The 26,540-nt window shown below is 37.4% G+C and overlaps 1 protein-coding gene across 1 annotated transcript in view; it reads right to left on the reverse strand.

Moving 5' to 3' along the window:
- Nucleotides 1–2,297: 2,297 nt before the first annotated feature.
- Nucleotides 2,298–26,540, reverse strand: part of LOC587664 (serine/threonine-protein kinase DCLK1) — a 42,322-nt gene continuing 18,079 nt past the window's right edge. Inside the window, exons 3-14 of the mRNA XM_030980931.1 lie at nt 24,456–24,552; nt 12,868–12,975; nt 11,985–12,115; nt 11,028–11,076; nt 9,197–9,347; nt 8,613–8,670; nt 8,131–8,250; nt 7,074–7,354; nt 6,576–6,653; nt 5,405–5,582; nt 4,260–4,373; nt 2,298–2,893 (exon numbers count right to left, since the gene is read on the reverse strand). Of these exons, the coding sequence (XP_030836791.1) occupies nt 2,789–2,893; nt 4,260–4,373; nt 5,405–5,582; nt 6,576–6,653; nt 7,074–7,354; nt 8,131–8,250; nt 8,613–8,670; nt 9,197–9,347; nt 11,028–11,076; nt 11,985–12,115; nt 12,868–12,975; nt 24,456–24,552 (1,470 nt within the window). The 3' untranslated portion in view covers nt 2,298–2,788. The remainder of the gene's footprint in view (nt 2,894–4,259; nt 4,374–5,404; nt 5,583–6,575; nt 6,654–7,073; nt 7,355–8,130; nt 8,251–8,612; nt 8,671–9,196; nt 9,348–11,027; nt 11,077–11,984; nt 12,116–12,867; nt 12,976–24,455; nt 24,553–26,540) is intronic.

The following is a 26,540-nucleotide window of genomic DNA, read 5'->3' on the forward strand; positions in this document are numbered from 1 at the left end:
AAACAGCTCACAATGAATACATTTTCAATTGTTGGAATTAAAATGCTGAATCAGAATATAGCCAACCTTCTCAAGTAGTCAGAATACAACCTATGCAGACCTTAGACTTACAACTTGAGGCGAAAATTGTTTTATGCTTGTTCATTCATTTTTACAGATGCTACTGATCTAAGTTTCACGACACAACTAAATTGGATATGATTTCCACTCTAATAGTTATGAATGCCCAGAAATCCGCAATAGTTTGAGGCCGACACAGAACATCTGGACTGCCTCCAAGTGGACGGAGAGTAGATGATGAGAATGAGAGTAATGATGATGATGAGGGTGATGATGAGGAGGATGAGGAGGAGGATGAGGATGAGGATGATGATGAGGATGATAATGAGGATAATGATAATGAGGATGAGGATGATAATGACAATGATGGTGATGATGATGATGATGATGAGGATGATGATGGTGATGAGGATGATGGTGATGATGAAAGTGATTATGAAAATTACGATGAAAATATTGATGAAAATGAAGATGACAGTAATGATAACAATAATGATGGCGACACCAATTATTATGATAATAATGATTTTGATGATATCAATGATGATAACTCTGCTGATTATGATGATGATGATGATGAAAATAAAGATGCTGCAAACATCTAGCTCTTGCTGTAGACAAGAGTTCCCATTCACTACTAAAACATAAATCATCTACCAGGGGGCAAGATACATATTTGTTATACACCAAGTTCCAGCGGCAAGCGGATCAGCAAAATCGATGGATATGACTTCTTTCCATGAGGAAACTTTGAGCATGCAATACAACTTCATTTTAGCCAGTCTTGTAATGTTTTACGTGCATAGAAAATATTTAGGTGGATTGTATGTTAGCACAGTTTGAGTTTGTCAGCAAGCATGTTATAAGCGGAGATCGACACCCTGAAACTGAAGTTATCATGCTCTTTGTAACAAAATGATTGATGCAGCGATATTGATTCAATTCAATGTTAATCTGATTAATTTCAATGATTGTCTAAGAATACTAGTCATTGTCAGATAATAAAGATACAAATATAGGTACAAATTGGCAACAGGCATTATACATACCATGCATCTAGATTGTTTCATTGAGCAAATTCAGTAATCTCTGCATGCATCAGTTCTTGTGTATGACAAGGAAACTCAACTGAAATGCTCATGGAGCTGAAAGTCATTTTAAAGGAAATGCAGGTTTCTTTACAAATAGATATTTCAATTATTTGATTTTAAAAAACATGTTGGTATATATTGTTTCATTTGCAAAATAACTTTGAGGTACGGATGACTGAGATGATATGATTGCTTATCACTTGGACTGCTTATCTACATTTGCCACTCTCCACCCAGGTGTAAAATGGGTACCGGTAGGAAGGGATTTCTTGAATGCTATGAGCGCTGAAATCGGCGGCCTAGCAGAGCCGGGGTAGTAGTTGGAGCACCTTGAGCACCATGCATAGTGGATATGTGCGCTATATAAATATCCAATATTTTATTATTATTATTATTAAGTACATATTGTTGAGCTCAACATTACATTGCTCTGGTTTCAATGTACTGGAAGCTACGTTTCACAACGTATTAACAAAATAGTACAAAAATTCATGATTATTCACTATTAATAGTTAGGTTCTTGGATAGCACGTACAGAATTACAAAATCGAAGTACTGACAATTTGTTTCGAGTAGTACTAAGTAGTGATACATGCAAATCTTTCTGGTGGAATGTTGAGTGTTTGTACACTGTTAAATATAAGCACATTTTGAATAAGAAAAGGTAATTCTTGCATTTTAAGCTTGCTAATTTCAGTACATTTTCAGTAATTTGTGAGGTAAAGTAAAGATTCCTGCCCAATTTCCTTTCACAGGTTTCACATAGCATTTACAGAATTCTTGAATGTAAAACCTGCTGGTTACATGAATACTACATGTACTATCAACTTTTTCTTTTGTACTAACTTTGTTACTGCAGGGACATATTTCATAAAACTTGTTATCAATAATAAGATTCAGTGATTGTTAAAAGCTACTGAAATCCCTACATTTGTCATATATCTGTGGCATTTGTTATTGATGACAGGTTTTATGAAACAGGACCCTGATCAAACGAATACAAAAAAAGAAGCTAATTAGCATTATTAGTACTTATGGATATGTGGAATAACCTTTTAAAGCCCCACTGCACTGCTTAAAGCTACTTATAGCAAACAATGCCTAATCGGTGACCATTGGTCCTCCATGATCCCCTTTTCTTATGTTAATTGAGAGCTGATTTGATGAGATAACCACCTGTCAGTGACCATGCAGGGAGGTCTAAACCCCTTGGCCAAACTAGTGCAGTGGGGCTTTAACCTTTACACTTTCATCTTTCCCGGTCCCTCCTCCAAATAGAGACCAGAGGCACCTCTTTACACCAGGGCCCCATTTCACAAAACTTGTCATCAGTGACAAATGACAGTTTTTGTTATAAGCTACTGAAATCCTTGCTTCTGATTGGTTATCAGCAGATTTGTCACTGATTTTTTTCATTTGTCATTGAAAAAAGGCTTTGTGAAACGGGCCCCAGAAGACGCACACTTGATCATCTTCCAATCAGGTTACAAAGTGATTGACATATTTCTTGTTGATTACAGAAAATGCCTTGAAACAGCTGGAGTTCCGAGAGTGCATAGAGAGGATAGGATCTTTGGAGAGCTGACAGTGAGAGTTGGTGGAGAGAAGATCAGGACTGGGGAGTGGTAGAGGGTTGTCTAGAAAGCAAGCTCATCTTGTCGGGGTATGTCCTCTGCCCCCTCAGCCCCCTCCCTCGGGCGACGCCCTTGGAAGTACTTGCTGTCCTTGTCCAGTGCTGTAGCCTGTCACAGAACAAAAATAGAAATTAAGAAAGTAACAGTACAAGTTTTAAAGAGATAAAACAGTACCGGTAAATATATGAAGAGAATACATGATGGAAATCAAGATAACTTGATAAGCAGTGAACAAGTGAGACAGACAGGGGGTTAGTCCCATCTCCCTTATTTATTCATTTTTATATATAACCTTACGACTGAACTAACATCTGGTTCGATCTACGTCCAATTCCAATCAGCTTTAGAAGCAGACACTGTTGGTATAACTTACAATGCTAAATGTTGAGGGTCATGAAAAAAAATTGTCAATTTTTATGTTGAATATTAAAGTACCAAGTATCTCCAATGGAATGAAATGCTAGTGTTTCTAGCCCTTATCAAATCATGCAGTGCAGTGTACATACTAGCTTATAATTTATGGCTAGACAAACTGCCTTTGGCAATGAAAAGATTAATATTACTATAGACTGATTGAAAAATATACAATCAGACCAGTCTCGCTGGCCATTTCTTTGTATACAAAACCTGCCTATAGTGGCCATCTAAATGTACCATTTTTGTAATATAATCAAATTTAATGTATAAATCTTTGTTAATTAAGTGCCTCGTTACAAAATATTTCATTCACCAGTTATGAATAATTGTATTTCAATATTTGAATGTGAATTGCATGCATTAATTGTTGCTCTGACTATTGAAATACAATTATTCATAACAGTTGAATGAAATGATCTATATAATTAGGCATTTAACAAAAATGTATGCATTAAATTTGATAACATTACGAAAATGGCCTATATTGCCTCTCTCTGAAAAGAAACATATGCTGGAGAACTTTCCTAGAAAATCATCTGTCTACATGTGGCTACCTTCCCCGTTTCCCTTTGATGACTTTAACAGACAGCTTTGACTGTATATCAGTCAGTGTAAGAATGAATGCCATGAATCAGACCAGGCGATGTCACTTCATAATTAGAGATGTTACACATGATCATTAGCATAGTCCAAAATGACTCATTTACATTCATTTCTTTTACAAACATATTCCACCCCCCAAAATATGACCTCTTTTTATGCCAAAAAATGGGTATAAAATGAGCTCTGAATATAATTTTTAACATAAAATCCACATGTTTGCGAAAATTGTGAAAATAAAATATGACCCCTTTTTCTTGAAATTTCTTGATTTTCATCAAAAAAATTCATACCTTTGTTTAAAAATCGCAAACATTGATTGAAATGCTTGTGAACATCTCCCCAAAACGACCCCTTTCCACACCAATTTTTTTTCAAATGATCATGCGTTCGCAGAGTCAATATGAAGTGATACCGCCTGGGGAATCGAAAAGATTGAGACAATTAAGATGCGTACGGTGATAACAGCAATGCCGGCAGCACTGCTCGACTCTTTGCCCTTGAGTTCAAAGTTGACGCTGAGTTCATGGGAGACATCGATTGGGACGTCGCGGTTGATGGCGTTATCGTCCTGCGAGAGATGGAATGAGGAGTAAAGAGAATGGTGTGCGATGAGCATGGTGAATGGAATGAGTTATATTTATGATAGCAAGTGTTCGTTTTGCAATGCCTAATACTCTCTACCTAATTTGGTAGGAAAATGGAACAAATTTAATTAATAAGCATCATTAGTCGCTATGTCTGGAAAGCTTTTTGGTGAGAATAGCAGTGTTTAATGCAAGTGACTAAAACAACACTATTTAATTTATATGCACGTACAGGCATATTTAATCATTATGCACCATTTGTCGATATTTCTTGTAAGCATTTTGTGTCGATCAGCTTGCATGGAATAATTTGCATGGAATAAATTTGAAATGTAGAATATTTGTTATGAGAAATAATATTATTTCATGAGGAGTGGTCTGATATTACCAACATCAGTGTTTTACAATTTTTGTACACTAAATTTTAAAATGCTGAAACATAGAGTACGAAATGATGTTTACAGTTTCTTAACAAAATTGATTATGATAATAGCATTGCATAATGATTTGAAATCTGATATGGCGGCATGTGACAGCTAGACCCTACTTTGTGTGCTTCCTAGAAATGGCTAAGAAAAAAAAGAAATGACCAAAAGGAGCTATAGAACTTTCATGATTCAGGGATCAATACTTTTTGTGTGTCAGTTTTGTATCATTTGCTTTTGGTTTCTGTGCTTCGTTCAAAGGCAAGAAGTACAAATGGATAGGCGCAGTATATAATATGGTGGCAGACATATTAGGCTTGAAAATACAAATGTACAAATCTAATGATAATTATAGCTGTATGCTAGTGAAGTGAAAACTATGTTCTTATTATTGCCTATGATCAAAGTAAACCATGGCAGATGTGTATAAATAAGTGCAATATGCAGATTTAAACAGGCCTTCTCTATGGCATCTAGAAAAGTAAGATTTGTTTCCTTCAATGTTCAAATGAAATAAATGATATGAAACAAGCTTTCCCACTTTTTTCTACTTTCTACGAGCTTAGCGACAAGACAAGATTAATACATACCTGAACCCACGGATGATCCATGACATCAACAGCAGAGAAACGTTTCTCAACGTCGCCCTCTAGCATGCCGCTGATGAGGTCTTTGGCAGAGATGGAGATTTCGTCCCAGTATGGCGAGTCAAAGCTGAAGTCACAGGCCACAATCTTATCAAAGAGCTCCTCTTGATTATTGGCTTGGCTGTAGGGGAGGGGGAATGAAAGCAAAGGGGTTGGATCCTTCTATAACATTTCGAAATTCAGAATTTTCTGGAGGTCTACATTATTCAGCTTTTCTTCCTCAAATTGGCAACATTTGTATGTGTATTCCCCACACTTTTATAATCAAAAAGTAATATACCCATAGAGAAAGCAACAAAAAATTGCCAGTTTTTCTGAAGGTCTACATTATTCAGCTTTTCCTCCCCAAATTGACATTGTTTTTTGTATTTCCCACTTTTCCATAGTCGAAAAGAAATATAAAAATGTATATTAAATGAAACAGTGTAAGTGAAAATCATTAAAGAAACTATAAAAATTGCTAATTTTTACTCAAAAATAGTGATCATCAATTTTCACTCTGCTTTAATATCAATTAAGAGACATCAACTGTTACTTTCGATTAAAATCGCTCTTATTAATAAACGGACATTAACACCTGGGTGGAGAGTGGCCTATGTGAATTAATGTCTTGCCAAAGGATGACGGTGCCGAGCTGGAATTAGAGCCCCCAACCCTATGATTCAGAGTCAGGTTAATGTATGGCCCTCCATCATAAGCTATCATGCTAGAACATTAAACCACATGTTTTCTTCCATCTTCTGTCTCGGATATTCAGGAGCCTGTTGTGAATAATTTAATATTTCCGCAGCTCAACTTAATTTTGATATAAATCACATCTCTGTAAAAGAAGATATATGTAACATTACAATTGATGGGAAGACCTGTAATCAATCTTAGATCAACTTTGACTCTTAAACAAGGTCAAGGTTGACCCCAGGACTACAAACTAAAAGGTCAAGCAAGATGAGTAAAACAAGATATATTTCTTCCTACAATATAATTTGCATATAATTACAGCAGGTTTATACAGCTCACTTCTTTTTTTAAATCTGCATCTCTTTTGAAGAGATATATATCTCTCACAAACTTAATAAAGATGTCTACTGAATCCTGCTATCAATATCTCACGTACCTTCTGAATGGAGGGAAGCCACAGAGAAGGATGTATGTGATGACACCAGCAGCCCAGATATCCACCTTCAACATGTACCTACAAGATACAAGAGTCATACAGAACATTAATAACCAGTATTCACAATCAACTGCGCCCCCACCAGCAAGACGTGACAGGCTAATTTTGTTTAATTATTATTAATATCATCATTATCATTATCATTGTTAATACAATTACTGCTGTTGAAAACCTGTCTCATCAAATTGCATCTGGGACATCGATCTGGTCGATGGCAACATAAGGGTTAAAGCCCGTCTGCACTAGTTTGGCCAGGGGGATTAGACCTCTCTGCAAGGTCACTGACAGGTGGTTATCTCATCAAATCAGCTCTCAATTAACATAAGAGAAAGGGGATCATAGGGGACGTACAACAGGCACCGATTAGGCATTGTTTGCTATACAGAGGGCGCAAGTAGCTATAAGAAGTGCAGTGGGGCTTTAAAGGTTTACACTCACCCTGTTTCCATGATGATCTCAGGGGCCACATATGTGGGGGTTCCGCAGACGGTGAAAAGCGGCTCGGTGACCACGGTAGCCAGACCAAAGTCACCCAGCTTGAGGGACTTGGTCCCGTCTTCGTGCTCGCAGACCAGGAGGTTCTCGGCCTTGATGTCGCGATGGACGATGCTCATGGAGTGGAGATAATAGAGGGCGCTAAACAGGTTGTGGACCATGCAGCTGGCGTCGCGCTCGGTGTACTTGGTGGTGGTCGAGATGGCGTTGAAAAGATCTCCGCCCTGTAAAACCAAGCAATGAAACACTCATCTACATGTAAGAATAACTCCTAAAAACACTTCTGCGTGGAGCTGCCTTGTACATCATACATATCGAGGGGTCAGTGACACAAAGACGCAACTCTATTTTGGCCATTTTGAGAAAAAGTGGTTTATGTGACACTAGCCATTGACTTCAATGGGGTGTTGGGTGAAGTTAAGTCTCTGTTTCCTGGAAAGCCCACATTTTTCTGAACATTTTGACATCAAATACTCATTTTGACAAAATATGGATTTACGTCTTTGTGTCACTGAACCCTCGATATATACTTAAACTAAGTCAAACCTATTATAGTAGCCACTTGTATTAAAGTAAAAAAGAGGCCACCTGCCTAGGGAGGCAACTTTAACTGTTTGCGCCCAAAAGAGAGGAAATACATGGATATGCTCTGGAAATTGTCTAGAATGGCTAGAAAGAGGAGGAGAATAGTACTTTCCCAAGGGAACATTTCTTGTGGATGGATTAGAAAGAAAAATACTATACAGGAAGACTATTGATAGCTTGCATCCAGAAGTGCACTATTTGCATTGATGTCAAGAGTTAAAAAGATGACATGTTGAAGCAAGAGACTAACATAATCATTGAACAGTAAATAATTGAATACAATCTGGGGTTGGTATAACAGACATTTCATTAGACTCCAGCCCAAGTTGTATTAGGATGAGAACTAAACAGGTTTACTAACCCTTATTGAAAGACCTTAAATTAACCCTTACTTGACCCTAAAATGACCCCTTACCTTGACAAGTTCCATGACCAGGTAGAGGTGGGTGGGGCAGTCAAAGTCTTCTACCAGGAGGATAATGTTGGGATGTTTCATCTGACGTAGGATGCTAACCTCGTTCTCTATCATCTTTTCCTGTTGTCATGGAAACAATACAATTAAATGTGGCATAAGTCAAATTCACTATGATCCCTGTTCAAATTTTTTTTTTTTAGATGACACAAAACTTTTGGGCAATATTTTAGTATATGAAAAAAAAATGTAAATATATTAATTTTGACCATGTGTGCTAATGACTTAGAAATAAAAAAAGGCAAACTGTTATCTTTTCTTTTCAACAACAAGGTTTTTCCTAAAGCCTCCCAAATAATTTTTCAAGCAAATCAACCTATTGATATAACAAATATAACATATTGACTAAAAATAATGGTAAATCTAAATAAGAAAAACATATTATTACTGCAGAATTGGTTGGTATACAGAAATCTCAGTTTTACCTTTCCTTTACATCTCCTCTTGTTAATGATCTTGAGTGCAAACTTCTCATTGGTTGACCTAGACATGTGGTAATAGGGATGAAGAAACACACACAAATAAAACATGATGATTTCAAGACAGAATATAGTTATCATATGATGCAAAGCTTTTGCAAGTTCACTACATAGTTTTTGTAGAAAGTTATCGCTATGAAAGTTACACTGGCTAAAGTGATATATTCATATAAATTTCTTAATTGACATACTGACCAAGAGACATTTTAGACAAAGTACCATGAATGCCCAGCAGGGGGGTGACGAGAAGCTAATACCATTATCATTATAATCATCATCATCAACAACATCATCATCACTATCATTATCATCATCATCACCTTTATCAACATCATCAGTAACAGATCCACATAAACCCTTCAAAATAAGTTGCAGTTATACAGGACTGGGAAACAAAACTTTTGTGTTGTAAACATGGATTTAGGGTAGATTTTTTTCTAAACTGCTATGACGCGATTTTATCCTTTTCACAGTGTTAGTTTGGGTGAAGGAAGATTTGTTTGACCTTGAAATAAACTTTCAAATCACACCTGTTTTTGCATTCTTTGACCACAGCAAAGTTGCCATCGCCGATGATGCGTCCGATGACGTATTTCTCCTCCAGGGCTACCGGTATGTTGCTCCTTGGGGTTGGGACCGGGGAACCCCCATTAGGTTCTCCATACTCAATATCCAATGAAACTGCACAGAAAAAGGTATATGCATATAGATGATATACGAAAGCAAAATTGAAGAAGTACATTTCATTACCAATTCAAACATCCGGTATTAAGAGACATCAAGAATTTATGTAAAATGTGTGAAATGTTAGTCAACAAATTATCAGCAGCAAAAGAGATACAACATTGTCTTTTAAAGAATTCTCTTTCTAGATTAAAGACTATTGGATGAATTCACATTTGTATTTTTGAAACTGTGTGTATCAGATTTATATATTGAACAAGAATGTACAAACGTTGTAACAGACATGCATGCTCTTCAAAATTAAATGAGTCATAATATAGGATTGATGGAACAAAAACTGTGATCGTTCGCCCCTCATCGAACAGAAAGCAACTACAATATGGTTTCGCCATGCTCATGACATATTCCGATCAAATTCACTTTTGACAAAAATATTATCTGTAAAACTATTATTGTCTATTATCAAATTCATGTGAGATATGATTGTTTTCTCTAAAATTGTTTTCTCATTTCCATATGTACACTTCTACATAATGCCTAATCCATAAAAGTATATAATTTGGTGACAGCTGGCGCTATTTTATAACAAGTTGCGATTACTAGTAACTGCAACTTTTTGCAATTGATATCAATCACAAATATATATATTAGAGATAGGGGACTGCAAACTGGTAAGTGATTAGAGGACTGATTTTGATAAATCTCAACTCTTTACAAGACAGGGCCCTTGTGTCCCTTTAAACTTGATCACAATTATGGGAATGGGTTCTCATCTGCACTTTCTCACACCCGCACAAGGACGAGGCACGACCCCTGGATTGACATTATCGTGACATCTCAACACCCGAGCTTTGTGCCATGTTTGTTCTTAGATGAGGTTTCACAGCAAGAACACAGCATCTCGTGTTTGGCTTGGAGTGTAAGTACATACCATCCCTTCAGAGCCAGAAGGAAGTTACCTCTGTGTTAAAGCATATGAATAACTGCCCTTCTGGCCCCAAACAGTATCATGTATGTGCCAAACAGACTATCTAATGTATGTGCCAATCCATTTTTTCCTCTCTCGCATGCTCACTTTCATCTGAAGACCCATTCATAATTATGTACCTCAACACATTCAGGGGATTGGTTTTTAATGCAGGTATGCATTTCAAATGAGCTAAAAAGAGAATATCTTGAATTTCTGTGAATATTAGGGCTATCTGTATCTCAAAGCCGGTGACAATTATTCCACACCCATACTCCATATGCTTTCCATGGTAAGGGCTCATTTGCACATGATATGGCAAACCGCCACAGCAATCTTCTTTTAAAGAAGCAATATTATGTGTAAATGTATGGTTCTTGAGGGTGAGAAAAAGTATCAGCTCATACCACAATCAATGGCCCCAAGTATACTCACTTATATGTATCTGTAAGTTAGAAGATATAGAAATGTAGGCTGCGCTATGCTTTGCTGCCCCAATTTTTAAAAAGTAAGGTTACCATGTAAATATGAGTAATAAGACATTCTTTCCATATTTTCAATGTTAGTTTCGCACCCTCCAACCCCAAGGCAAGAGTGAGGGGGGAGGGGGGGAGCTATTTTATGAGGGCCTTTTCATTAATTCCAGGTGCAAATTGCCCAAAGCCCCCCGACGTGTGGAATATCTCAGATATCAAACTTATTTTACCCACCTGATCCATTCTTGAGCTTGCCAGAATTTGTGCGAATCAATTCCTTACTCTGAAAATAAGACAGGTACAAAATGAAAGTTTACAAAAAGTTGAATAACCATAGAGGAAGTAAAATCCTGAAAAAAATACTTGCTATAAAAAGGCTATTCATTTGTTCATCATTTCATTAAAATGTTAAGAAGAGAAAGTGGTATAAACTGCACCATTTTTACACTTATAACATATTTGTCATCTGAATGACTTTATGATTTTTATGTTTCTCTGATTGCTCTGCAATTTCCATATTCTTTAACATTCTTCTCCTTCTTCTGTACAAATACAGGCCACCATTTTGTGTCAGTATATCTTTGTACTCTTAAAGTTGTGCAGTAATATGCACAGTGATGTGGAAGACCTAATCTATGTGAGGTTAAACAAAATTAAACATTAAAATTGATCATTTAAAATGTATGACATGATGAAATCAAATTTCTATCATCAATCTTTATTATTAAGAGAATATCTACGAAGGGAGTTTCCTGAAGTTCCTAAATTGTTCATGATGAGGAAAATGTATGACAGCGTGAAATCAAATTTCTATAATGAATCTTTATTTTCAAGAGAATTTCTACAAAGGAGTTTCCTGAAGTTCCTAAATTTGATCATGATGAGAAAAATGTATGACATATCCCACCGCTGCCACCATGTCTTGATAGCTGTTGGCGTTAATTCACTCAAATCCAACTGAACTAGGGCAATACAAGACATGGACGACATCATGTTCATGTGTCTAAACTAAAAACTGATGAGTCTTAAAACTCTTTATTACGTCAAAATCATTCATGCACGCTTACAGTGTAGCTGCTCCTAATGAATATTTATACATATTCTTACAATTACTATCATGGATCTTTAGATCATAGATTTCTACACAGGGAGTTTTCTAAAGTTTGGGCTTCTATGCGACCCTTGACCTACCTTTGACCTGACCGACCCTGCAGAGTTTTTGCGTTGTTCGGCGAGAGTCTTAATAGACCCCCTTCTCGGTTGGGCGGGGGACGGTGGGTTCGCTAATGGGGACCTTCGGGTGGTGGTGGGGGAGCCATTCACTGAAATTAAATGAAATTATTGAAATGTACCAGTGATGGGTAATCTGCTAACAGAGAGACAACAGAATTAATTCTCAAAGATTTTTTAGCTGTTCTTTGGTAAGACATTAAGGTACATTTGCCAGGAGAGAAATGCCACAGTCTCAAGAAACATAATTTGGGACAAATAAATTGTTCACATAGTTCAAAAGTTACAAAACTTGGTAAGGGTATGAATCATGTAGTTGTTAACTGTACAAGTGTGTTCCTTTATACCATTATGAGTTCCTCATATAGATTTCTGTAGTGCTAATCTTGAACTCTGGTATGGGCATTGTATGTCAAGAGAACATGGCTGTAATTCATTCTGGATTGTTTATCCTGCAATAGATTGATTGTTTGAACCAGTAAATAAAAAACTTCCTGGAAATCATCTTCAATAAAAACCACAACTCCCATTTGCACATAGTGACCTGTGTTAAGCACATGGTGTCTGGCCTATATACTACCTTGATTTCCTTATCTTTCTATGCTCATTACTCAGCCCCTACACATTTTCTACCATAACCATTTGGCACATGTTATCTACCGTATTTGTAATCTTGAACATTCAGTTTTGTTGGATTCTGTGAGTATTTATTTTCTATCATTCCCGAAACTCAAGCTTATCTTTAAGTATGAACGGCTCACAGACTGGCCTGGCAAAGTGGACATGTTCATGATCAGGTTACGACACGGCAAGATCGACAATGGAGACGAGAGGAACCTCTTACCTGGCACAGTCTTAGGCAGAGAGTAGAGCTTGCGTTGTAGAGATGGGCTCTTCAGCATAGCGCGATCCTTGCGCATGACTTTGCGATAGGGAGCTACATTCTTCAAGTCTGTTATGGAAAAAGCACAAAAAACGTTGAATTATAGTATTTTATGAACCATTACAACCACATTGATTGTTATTATTGGCACATTGCAGTGCATTTCTATCCTCCATCTCCTAAACATCTTACATTCATTCATTCCTTAATTTCTTCAAAGGGAAATTCCACCCTGATATTTTTGATGGTTTTAATAGAAGCAGAAAAATGAGAGAATTGAGTCAATGAAATCTTTGGTGGGTCGACCCATGAAAGTTAATAAATAACTTACTTCCAAAGTCAGAGGAAGAGACAGATAAAGAGAAACAGAGAGAGAGAGAGAGAGAGAGAGTCTATGAGCTAACGAAACAACAACATTTCTTAATAAACATGCCCAAGAAAACTGTGAGTAATAATGTGATCCATCATCGTTAATAAAGTTCAGTTTACTGCATGACCATCTACTGTCAAGAATGATGGATTTATGATTAAAATTATCCTAGGGCAACAAGGGAGACTAGAAACACGGTGACTCATTTTGCCTGTACGTGTTGGAGGATCGTCACTTATGTTTCATCATGATCTCCCTTACTACCAAATCATAAACCTACTTATTAAGGTTCGTTCAAACTTTGTACAGTATCAAAGAAATTGTGAATGATGAAGAGCAATTGTGTCACCCGGTGACCCCCCCCCCCCCCCCCCCCCACTGGCTCTCCTTTACTTTCCTCTTCTTCATTGCCCGAGTATCTTCCCTGTTTCCCACCTTTCCTTCCACTTTCTTGTCTTCCCCCTCTCTCCCTCTATTATAATGTACCAACACACTTCTCTCCACTGAATCACTTACCCAACTCTTTAACAGCCACACAATATGTGAATTGTTTGTTTTTTTGGTGTAAGCATATTTGCTCTCCCATCTTTCTGTCTTCAGCCCCATCTCTCTCTCTCTCTCTCTCTCTCTCTCATATTTCAATATCCATTTTACTTCATACACCTAGCTTTCTAAACAATTTCCCTCTCTTCAAACCTCTTTGTCTATTCCTATCTCTCCATCTTCATCTATCTGTATGTATATATATCTCTTCCTCCACTTATTACTTCTGCATTTTGATGAGTAGTGAGTACCCTATTAATGACAAAAAGGAAATTATACAAGCAATAACAGATACATGTTATTTACAGATGATAATGATATGCTAATCCACAAACATGTTTGGAGTGAAGCTGTCTCTGTCTCTGAAGCTGTCTCTGTCTGTCTCTCTGTCTGTCTCTTTATCTCTCTGTCTGTCCCTCCTCTTCTCTCCTTTACTTTCTTCTCTTTATATTTCAATGTATCTTATACTTCACATTCCTAGTTTTCTAAATATCTTCCACAAACGTGTTTTGAGGGAAGCTGTTGCTCTATCTCCCTCTCTCTCTCTCTCTCTCTCTTCCTTTCTTCTCTTTTCTCCTTTTCTTTCTTCCTATGACAATGTCCCTTTTACTTCATATACCTAGCTTTCTAAATAAATTTCTCCCCTCTCTTCAAACCTCTTTGTCTATCCCTTTCTCTCCATCTCCATCTATCTTTATGTATATATATATCTCTCTCTCTCTTCCACCACTCTTACTCTCTCGCCGTACCCCATTAAAGGTCATAAAAGCAAATTGAAGTGACAAGATGCATATTATTCAACCAATAACAGATACATGTTATTTGCAGATGATATGCTAATCCACAAACATACCTTGAGGGAAACTGTCTCTCTTTCTCCTCTCCTCTCCTCTTTTCTCCTTTTGTTTCTTTCTCTAATTTCTTTTTCAATGTCTCAACCTTATATACCTCGCTTTCTAAATATCTTCCCTCTCTTAAAATCTCTTTGTTGATCCCTATCTCTTCATCTCCATCTATCGGTATGTAAATATGTATATATATATCTCTCTCTCTCTTCCACCACTTAATACTCTCTGCATTTTTATGAGTACCCCATTAATGGTCATAAAAGCAAATTACTATAGTGACAAAATTCAAATTGATCACCACAATCGAGTTTCTTTCAACTATCCGTTTCAGTTTCAATTCTTGAACCAATCTTTCCCACAAGCATGCATATTACACATTCTATTTTTAGTTTGCTTTTTGCATATATATATTGTAGTTGCCATAATTACATGCAAATATCTTGGAACTGGCTGAAATTGTAACTTCACTCAAAACATGTTTGTGGATGAGCATATCACCTGTATTAGTTATTGCTTGTATAATTTATAAATGGGCTATGAAATCAAAAATCCCTGCAAAGATACCGAAGAACACACAAACCATTCTTTCCCCAAAACATGCATTGCATATTACACAGTCTATTTTTAGTTTGTGTTTAGCTTGTATTGTGGTAACTATGCTGTCATGCAGAATATTGCAGATATCTTGAAATTGGCTGAAATTGTAGCTTCACTCAAAACATATTTCTGTATTAGCATTATCATCTGCAAATCCATGTATTTTTTATTGCTTGTATAATTTATAAATGGGTTATGAAAACAAGCAAGAATACTGAAGACCACACAAACCAATCTTTTTCATAAGCATGCATTGCATATTACACAGTCTATTTTCAGTTTGTGTTTTTGCTGATATTGTGGTAGCTATATGCTGTCATGCAGAAATCTTGAAATTGGCTGAAGACATAGCTTCACTCAAAACATGTTTCTGGATTAGCATAGTTCACCAAACTGCAGTAAATGTTGTTTGCAAAATTTGTCCTTCTTAATTACTTTGAAAACAGGATTCTACTTTGATTCAACAGCATACATGTACATGTATAAATAATCAAACCACAAGAATAATCAACTTCAGAAATTTGCAGTAAATGTTGTTTTTCAACATAATCTGCATATTGCCACAGACAGAATGGCTAAAACCACAATACTCAAATTATCATGTTGCAAATTATTATGTTTTTTAAAATATATTCCAGCTGCAAATAATGAAATGGTGTATGATCATGAATTGCTAAACGAATTTACCACTAAAATACTCAAATTAATGACATTGCAGAATTTTTTAATATACATTCAGTTGTATGACCAGATTGACCACAATACTCAAATTTATCATAACTTTTCAGTTCTGCTTCCAAACACATTTCATCTGCATAAAATTGCAACAGTGAACAATCATAAATGGCTAAATAACCACAAGATTACTACACTTTATCACATTTATAGACAAGTTTCATTTTCCAATTTCAAAAGAGAGTTACAGCCTAAAACCATAAGAATATACGCTCAACCATTTTGTATTATGAGAGTCATCATACTGCAATAAATGCTTTTTTGTTCTTCTTCATCTGCATAGTGCAATATCAGAGTATTATCGCGAAAGGTTACCGCAGCAAACACAAATCAATCATATTCTACGACAACTGTTGCTTTTTATGGAACTCTATGGCCTCTATATCAGTTCCACCCAAATCCTATCATTGGATTAAGCGGAGGAGTTGAATTAAAGCCTGATCGATCGGCTACATTGTGTGTCATCAAGCCAGTCTTGTTGAACAAAACCACAACATGCATGTTAGACGCAGGCAGCGAGTTCGGGCATTGTGGCGGCTTTTCATGCTCTTTGTCATGAAATATTCAACAGATCTTAGTATGTGACCTATAAAGTGTAGTGGTAAGTGGAATTAGCATATAGTCAAGGGGGAGCCCCTGGGGGGGGGGGGGGTGCTGAAAAATCATACTTTTTGTGTGTATATTTACCAGTTCTTTGGTTTAGAAATGTGTTTGAATATCTGCAACATATCTATTTTTAATAGGTTATTTTAGTTCCAGCAGCCGAAGGGTTTTGTTAGCACCTTTAAATTGTGAAACCATTTTGCTATTTAGCCGCCCCCCCCCCCCCATTATAAAAAAAAACTGTGTCCTAGGATATCTAAATACAATTTTCCAAGAGATTTTAATTTCATGTATTTTTTTTAAGGGGGAGGAGGAGGGGCAGAGGGTTTACATAAAACTTACTGTTCTTCCCAAAGTCATAATGGAAACAATACCCCACAAGGCTCCTCAGTGAGAATACTTACTACAAGTACACATAAAAGACAGAGACAAACAGTCCTAGCTAAAAACATCCAACATTACGTTGTGTTAGCATGTTATCATAGCAGACCTTAACATTACTGCCTGTGATACTGAACTCTGTACATTTCCCATATGTTTTCTTCTCACCAATATTCCGCTTGTCAATCATTGACTAATTTTAGCACCCAATATCCTTGATCAGGAGCGCTTCCACTCCCCCATCAGCGTAACCATAGGACCATGAACTCTCCCAGCATCCTCTATTTCATTCAGGTCAGCAAATGATTTCCCTGTGGATGCTCTCAAAATTGCCCCTTTAAAGCCCTGCTGCATTACTAATAGCTACTTGCGCCCTCTATATAGCAAACAATGCCTAATTGGTGACTATTGGTCCCCCATGGTCCCCCTTTTCTTATGTTAATTGAGAGCTGATTTGATGAGATAACCACCTGGCAGTGACCATGCAGGGAGGTCTAATCCCTCCTGGCCAAACTAGTGCAGTTGGGCTACATGCAGAAACCCTTGTGATTCGTAATGCATAACATAGGGTCTTTGGGCTAGGAGACTATACAGAGACTGCAGTCCCATAAGCCCTGTGCTGTGGGTGCCTCTGACAAGGAGCCGGACAGAGTTCAGCTCAGCTTAAAGCCCATCTAGTGAACAGGAGGGATTAGACTACCCTGCAAAGTCACTGGACAGGTGGTTATCTCATCAAATCAGCTCTCAATTAACATAAGAAAAAGAGGATCATGGGGGACCAATGGTCACAGACTACGCATTGTTTGTTATATAGAGGGAGCAAGTATCTATAGAGTAGTGCAGTGTGGCTTTAAGACTTTTATGGAATTGTGTTTAAAGCATCAAATTAGAGTCTGTTCCAGCAGACTACTCCCATCATCTACCAAGCTACACACATACAATTAAGGGTGTCTACATCAGATGCGCCGGCAGACACACACACACACGAGGGCATGGCGTCTTTCTGCAGCCTGCCTGATGAGAATCAACACTGACAGATTTCCCTGCTTAAAATTAATGATCGGAAAATCGCATGAGCCTGTCATAACCATCAGACTTTGTGCTTTACGTACAACCCGCTCGTGTTTCGCTGCTGATTTTAAAGCTCCGTAAAAAGAACGAGTTGAGTCCTCACTCCTGCCTCCATCATCTTCTATGCTTACACATCTTTGAGTCATGGCAGCATTATGATGTCATCATATGACACGATAACAAGAAAGCCAATTTGGAATATGATTCCGTGGGAAATAGCTCCTTGACAAATGTCTTCATAAATTGACGATGATTCAAGCACATGTGTATCTTTGTGGATATTTTCCCCTTTCTCTCATCTCACTCTTGTTTTCCAGACAAGATATCTTTTCACAGTATACAGTATGTCAAATCAACCTGCAAGTGCAACTCCAGATAACAATCATATTTCTAGACTTTCCAATAATTCTCATTTTGTATTTGACAACCACTTTGCCAAAATCCCTAATTTTACGTATTTCCAATAGCAGAATTTTTTTTTTTTTTTCCTATTTATCCTGGTATTCTGATTTACCTAAGGTAACTTGTTATTAAGGTGGCCCTTTCCTTTACCACCCAACTGAATTTAATTCCTATTTTTTCCTTTACATTGCATCACTGCTTCACAGGCAAAATATTGTCAAAAAGTATATCTACACATCAGTAGTGTAAGCTGTATTGATGTAAGTTATATCCATATGCCTATATAACACCCCAAAAAGAAACTATTTTATATCATGTGAACATACGGAAATCAAGCAAATATTCTGTTCAAAAAGATAAAAGATAAAAAAGAACTCATGTTTTAAGAAATGTAGTGTTCTTTCAGTTTTATTTTCAATTATTTTTCAATAACATTTACATCTATAAAGTAAGACATTATGGTGCCATCATCTTCACATTTCTCTTTGAAAGGAAACATTCCACTGGTAGGCTATACATTCTGTTTGGGGACACTGTTCCAGACACTTATTAAGTTGATGTTACACAAATTAAGGTAAAAAAAGAATCCATTGTAACTTGATCAATGCAGCAGACGATAAGGTCTGCCAAGTTTAGATAATTGACACTATGCGTTCAATTCTAGGAATCAAATATCCAATAAACGACATGTTCCCTCCCGTGACTCATCTGTGCGATTCTCAATGAAGTAAGGAGCCTAATTTGTCGTCCACGCCGACAAGGCGTAATTAAATTTCTGCACAAACAACATCAAGGTAACTCGGTTTGACGACAATTTGCACGAAAATCACCCGATGTCGTGCTGGGACGCAGCCGTCTTCGAGTCTGGAAGTAGGAAATGGGATGGGATGAAGGCAAACGTTAACCTTGGAATATGTGAATTGTAGCCAATTTTAATTTGGATGGGATTGTACGAGGTGGTTTTGTTATCAGGTGCTGAGGGGCTCGTTTTGTGTGTGTGTGTGTGTGTGTGTGTGTGTGTGTAGGGGGTGGGGTTAGGATGGGGTTGGGAACGGTCAAGGGGCAGTCAAGGAATGGTCAAGTTATGATCTTGGAATATGCAACTTGTATGCAATTTTAATTTGAATGAGATAGTTGGAGGTGGTTCTGTAATCATGTCTGGTGAGGGTGTGTGTGTGTGTAAGTGAAAACGTGCATGTGCGTGTGTGTGGGCAGGGGAGAGAGGGGGAAGCAGTCAAGGAATAGTCAAGTTATGACCTTGGAATATACATGTGACTTGTATGCGATTATAATTTTGATAAGATTGTTGGAGGTGGTTCTGAATCATGTCTGGTGGTCGAGGGCTTGCGTGTGTGTGTGTGTGTGGGTGTGTGGATGGGGGTTAACAGTCAAAGAACAATCAAGTTATGACATTGAAAAATATGTGACTTGTATGCAATTTCACTTTGGATGAGATTGTTGGAGGTGGTTCCACTATTAGGTGGCAATAAATGCTGGGTGGTGCATGTGGGAATAGGTCAGGGGAAGGTCAAGTTTAGACACCCAGCGCCAATCGTAAGACTGAAATAATTGAATTGAATCATGACTCTAGCTCCTACAGCTAAAATTCCTACTAGCAATACAAAATGGGAAGGGAAGATCAATACGAAAGGCCAGCTCATGAAATTCATATCTTACGAAGACAGGTAAACTTGACTTGCATGCAAGTAAAATTTGGATGCCATTGTTTAGAGGAAGCGGTTCTCTGATCAGGTGATATGAGTTATGGGAGGGGATAGAGGGTCATGTCACTTGGAGATCCTGTGATTCTTTTTTTTTTTTTTGGGGGGGGGGAGTGGGGTCGGATTAGTATTAGAGCAATACTGCATGCATCTTTAATATGACATCGCTATCTCATGAAGACAGTAACTATAACATGCTGAATGTTGAGTTTATCACTACTACTGCATACACAAAATTATGGAGCTTCTAGTTTTGTATTCCCATTCATTATGAGTATTTCATTGAAGATATCATAACCCACCCAAACTGCTTAAAAAAATGCCACCTGCATTTTCATCTTATGAAGAAAGCGACATATCTTTTTAGCTGCAGAACAGATTTTGTATTTCTTCTTTTCTTAGCAAGGAATGAGGAATAATTCCCTTGCATTAAGCAAATGAGATCAAGAACTAACACAAATTAAAAAAAATACAGCAACCATCCTTTCAAACAACCATGTCATCAAGTTGGTCAGAGCAACCTAATTGCACAGCACTGATTTAAGTTCAAGGCAATAATCGCCAGCACAAAACTATTGAGTTTGACTTTAGTATTCGCCTTCATTACGAGTATTTTGCTGGAGATATTGTAATTCACACGAACTACCTAAGAGTATATATTTCACCTGCATTGTCATTTCATCTTATGAAGATAGCGATGTCTCGGTTAGCTGAAAAAACAATTATGTATTTCTTCTTTTATTAGTAAGGAATAATTGCCTTGCATTAAGCAACTGAGATCAAGTACTAATACAATTTAAAAATTTGAAAATAAAGCAACCATCCTTTCAAACGACCATGTCATACAATTGGTCATATCAAGCAACCTAATTAGTAGTGACTTAGATTCAAGGCAATAATCGCCTACACAAAATCAGTGAGTTTTGAGTTTAGTATTCGCCTTCATTATGAGAAATTTGTTGAAGATATTGTAATTCACCCAAACTACTTAGAGTATATATGCCACCTGCATTGTCATTTCATCTCATGAAGATTGCGACTTATCGGTTGGCTGAAGAACCGATTTTGTATTTCTTCTTTTCTGAGCGAGGGATTAGGGGTTATTGCCTTGCATAAAGCTAATGAGATCAAGAGCTTTGAATAAATAAATAAATAAATGAATAAAGCAACCATCCTCTCAAACGACCAAGTCATAAAGTTAGTCAGAGCAACCTAATTGCACAGCACTGATTCATCCATATTTCTAAGGGAGGATGTGAACGTCTGCGAGAGCAGTCGCACTGTCTGTAGCCAAAGTGTAGGTCATACCATAAGGCACAAGCATATTCTCAAGTAGAATATACATGGTAGCTAGGGTACACGTCTATAATAAAGAACCATTAGGGCATGAATTGCTTTATCGGAGAGTCAACACCCTTGCAGCCCCAAATAGATGGTATTTCAGATCAAAATTAACACTTATATTATCTCATAAAGATTTTTTAAATATCTTATTCTCGCTGTTCATGTACATGCACTGAGTTTGCCTGTGATTTAATTTATATCATCAAAGTCAGAAAGCTGTATAGACTACTGTGTGTCATAATGGTGGACACAGGAGGGTCAAAGGTCATGGAGATACTGAGAAGGGGGAATACATATAACTGCAATGTAATAGCTATACATGCGTGCTGGAGATATAGACAAAAAATGTACTAAATACAATTTAGTATATGAATGTAATGCAGTATAATTCCCTACTAAGAATTATCCTCTTTATTGCACTGCTGTTGCCAAGATACACTCTTATTTAATTACAGAAATGATTTCAAATTCAATATCATACAAGCAGTAACTACCTGTAAAAGTCATCTTAAATGCTACACTAATTAATGTTTCATACTTCTTTGAATTTTCCTTCTAATAAAAATTATTCATTTGTAGCATATACTGGGAACATTTATACATGCAGACCACCTGCCCATTGAAATCACTCATAGGTAGTCTCATTTTGAGCAACATGGCTCCGTGAGCTAGAATGTTTCTCTCTAGGTATGTCTTCATCAGCTCGAGATCAGCCCGCTATTTCTGATTGAGGAAATAAGCCCAAAATTACAAATCACCTCTTCAACAGCTCAAGACTCAACCTCGAAACTCAAAACTGGAGCTCAAGAAATTAGCTCGAGATATTTTGATCAGCGTTCGCGCATAGTGCGAGGCTTCTGACTGTTGAAGAAGCACCGGACAAATAGCGGGATATTTTGCCAACTAGCCCAAGATGTCTTGGGATGATTATCTCGACCAAATATCCCGCTAAATGCAGCTGCAGGCTGATGAAGACGCAAACTAGCTGGATAATTTGCGATCGGAATACTTAAAATAGCGGGATATTTGGCTATCTCGAGCTGATGAGGACAGGCCTAATGTGGCTCCATGAGCTAGAAATGTCAAGCCTTATATTATGCCGCTCTCCTAAATCACATGTACGCCTAAACACGATGTTGATTTCAGCGAAGCGGCTACAGCACTCGCGCCAAGAGTACCATGGCAGGCAGCGTTTTAGAATCAAATTTCTGTACTCGGGTTACAAATTAAGAGGAAGATCGATGGATGGAACGAGACGACGACTGAATGTCATCTTACGCAGAGACAGCTGGACTCCCAAGAGCGAATAGAAAGGATCTTTGGGTTCTCAAGATGCTGCATTTCATTAATGTCGGAAATGTAAATATCAGAGTTAATTGGAGCTATGATATCTGGAGTAGTAGAGCTAATTACACTCAATGTTTATGTGAATAATGTGACGGCATTTAGTCGTATCTCTCAAATCAACATCCTAATATACTGTTCAACGTAGGCAAGTAGCTATGTCACATATATCTAAACTGACTTGTGCTGTTCTATTCTATAAAAGCATGACTATAGTCATGAATGAAGCAAAGTTTAACTGAAAAATGGACAGGCTTTCCGATGATGCTAAATACATGTTCAAAGGATACAATAAATAGAAGCAAAATCAAATGAGGCAAAACAAGAATTTTCAATTTTTGTTGAGGGTTCAGCATTCAGACATTTCATGTTGTAGATTCCAGGCCTAATATATATCAAACATTTGAGACATGACAAAAAAATAGTGAAACGGTTTCCAAATTTTCATGAATGTATTGACCTGAGGGCTGCTCCATTAACATTAATTCCCACCTACAGCAAACATGCAAAGATTTGTATTTGTCATGTTTTCTCCCCTTGTTTCTCTTTTCACCCTAGGCTACAGATTCGCCATTGCCAGAAGATGGTTTGAACAGATTTCAATGCCAGCCTGCCTCAGATTATATCTTCTACAAATACATGCATCTCAAATTTTTTTTAAAGACATAACAAACTTCTTTATGCAATTTCCCACATTTTCATGAATTCAGTGCATTCCCACCTTCGGCAAAAGTGTATTTGCATCCTTAAATGTTTTTGGGTAGTGGAATAAGACAAGATATTTCAGACAGATTCAATGCCCGCTAGACTCTTCTACAGTACAGCCATCTCAAAATAATTAACGCATGTAAAAATGGTGCAAGCAATTTCTCTCATTTTCATGAATTCGCTGCATTCCCATCTGAAGCAAAACTCATTCTTATTTTGTCATCATCTTTTATATTTTTGGGGTAGTGGAACAAGACAAGATATTTCAGACAGATTCAATGCCTGCCTGCCTCAGATTATACCTTCTAGGGTACATACGTGCATCCCCAAAATTCAAGACATGGACAAAATGCTGCAAGTAATTTTCCACATTTTCATGAAATTACTGCATTCTGACCGGAAGCAAAAATCATTCTCTTTTTGGGGTTATCATCCTTAAAGATAAAGTTGAGTTCTGGTCATGCGATTGCACTGTGAAAGAAATGGTGTGGAATCGATCAGAAAAAGTTGTTCATGTAACTTATAAGTATTGGTGTGTACTGCTGGGTTCTGGAGTCATCAAAATGATAAGAAATTTGACCCAGTCTTGGTAAAGTAACAAGCACTGTACACATAAAAATGTGGCATAAGAATTGGGCCTCATTTCAAAGCTATTACTTGTCATATTGAGAATATAAAGGCATTTGAAGAGCCATGCATGCTTTTCAGGGAACATTTTTGCTCTGATGTTCTTCCACACTTGCATAATAACAATGATAACACTCACAAATTATTTTTTACCTCTCCCCTGAACTCAACCTATAATTCTCTTTAATATTTTTGGGCTAGATGGTCTGGACGGATCTATGCCCGCCCTCCCGCATATTGGAGTGGTATACTTACCGTCCATGGCAAGTTCAAAATCGTCATGGCAGAAGCGTTCCTGCCCGTAGGCTATGAAGACATCGTCATCCTTGAAGAAACCCTGTAGGGAGTGGATCTGTCGAGAGAAGAACAAGAGAAGAACGTGAGATGGATGAGAGAAGAAAGTGAGAAGGATGAGAGATGGGAGGAGACAAGGGATGATTGCTAAGTGAACCAGGGCATTGTCTCACTAAACCATCTTAAACACAAGTCCGAAGACATCCCATTGAAATGCTTGTTGATTTGATAAACTTGTTTTCGTGGGTTGTTGGCAAACTTGGACATATGGCAGTTTCATGAAACCCTGCCCTGGTTTGAGTAATTGCAAACAAAATTATACATATAAATGTACCTACAGGACATATAATTGAGGTACGCCATGTGAACATACTTTATATATATTTAAAAAATTACAATAAGGAATGAAACTGAAATGACAATAAATAATATTGGATATTTATAAAGCGCACATATCCAGTTATCCACTATGCATGGTGCTCAAGGCGCTCCAACTATTACCCTGGCTCTGCTAGGCAGCTAATTTCAGCACTTACAGCATTCAAGGAATTCCTTCCCACCGGTACCCATTTAACACCTGGGTGGAGAGTGGCAAATGTGCCGAAATGAAAATTATCTGGTTGAGTGGAGCCCAGGAAGATAGCTCTCGAGAAGCAAGAAGAGGTGTAGAACAGACGTGTGGTTTTCACACTCTTTGGTCCATATTTTAAAAAATACAAAATATTCTATTAAAAAGCTAACTGTATCTGCTAACCACTACGTCCAGCAGGAGTGCAGGAATGATCCTCATTTTCTACAATGGGATCGACTTACAGTTAACATGTACATTATAAATATACAAATTTATTGATATGCAGTAATGAAAACATCATTAGGTTTGCCACGGGGCGTGTATTAGTTTCATCTGGGCAGCAATGATTAGCATTTATGATTGATTAGGAGGGCAAGATGAGCGAGGGATGCAAAGGGACCCTGGGAACATCATATTCCTATTGGAGCAATGATAATCTGAGAGTTTATGTGTTAGACTTGTGTGGAATATACTAATTCAAGATGGCTCCTTTCACATGGTTTTGAACCAAATAGAATCAATCATCTTGTATGGTAACTCTGCCACACACCTAATACACCAGTTGACAAACATATTCACATTCATGGATGTTTCTTTCATGGGGATCAGCCTAGTGATGAGGTATTCCATTTGCCTGTTATTAATGAACGAACTACAATATTTGGAAATCAGTTCATTAAATTATTTATTGGTATTTTGGCAAGCCTCAGGCAAGTTTTCAGATTGTCAAGACTTTTTTTAACAGTATGCGCACAATTTGAATACGTCAGTAAACCAGTCTATTTAGCTTTTATGGAAATTATACATTTTTCCTCTAAATATAATTTTTGACCTTATTTAAAAAACGATTGATGTAATTCAAACACATTATGCAAAAAACTCTGTATCTGACAACAGGCATCCATGCTGCTTACATGTAGTACCAATTCCTATCAGATCTGATGGTCAATGTGAAAGTGGCATATAATTGTCAATGAGATTAAGTGTCCTCTATTTGCCTCATGAGGAGATACAGCTTAATTGGGAGGCGCATACAAATATTAATTCCACTCATGATACCATTCATCACTGGCAGGAAGCCACCTGCTGACAGCTCTGGGTCAACCCGTAGGCTGACCCGGGTAAGATCTTCAATGTGAAATGGGCATATAATGATCAATGGTGCTGGTGATTAACTTTGCTGTATCAGCCTCATGGGGAGACAGACAATCAGAAGCTATGTTCACATGACACCGGGTTGTCATAGTTTTGAACTAGAAATTTGATAACCCTTCAAGTTATAAACAACGATACACTAACAACGACGAGGGTTCACACTTGACCGAACAAAAATTAGTATTCAAAATTGTAAACTATAAACTGAAGAAGCATTCATTTTAACTAAAAGCATAACTTTGAGTGAGAACCCCCCCCCCCCCCCCCCACCCCCCGTATCTGCTGCTTGTAGCTACTGCACTAACCTTAAGATTGATTGG

The sequence above is a fragment of the Strongylocentrotus purpuratus genome, unplaced genomic scaffold, assembly GCF_000002235.5.
Source record: "Strongylocentrotus purpuratus isolate Spur 01 unplaced genomic scaffold, Spur_5.0 spur5_scaffold_11, whole genome shotgun sequence".
Taxonomy (NCBI): domain Eukaryota; kingdom Metazoa; phylum Echinodermata; class Echinoidea; order Camarodonta; family Strongylocentrotidae; genus Strongylocentrotus; species Strongylocentrotus purpuratus.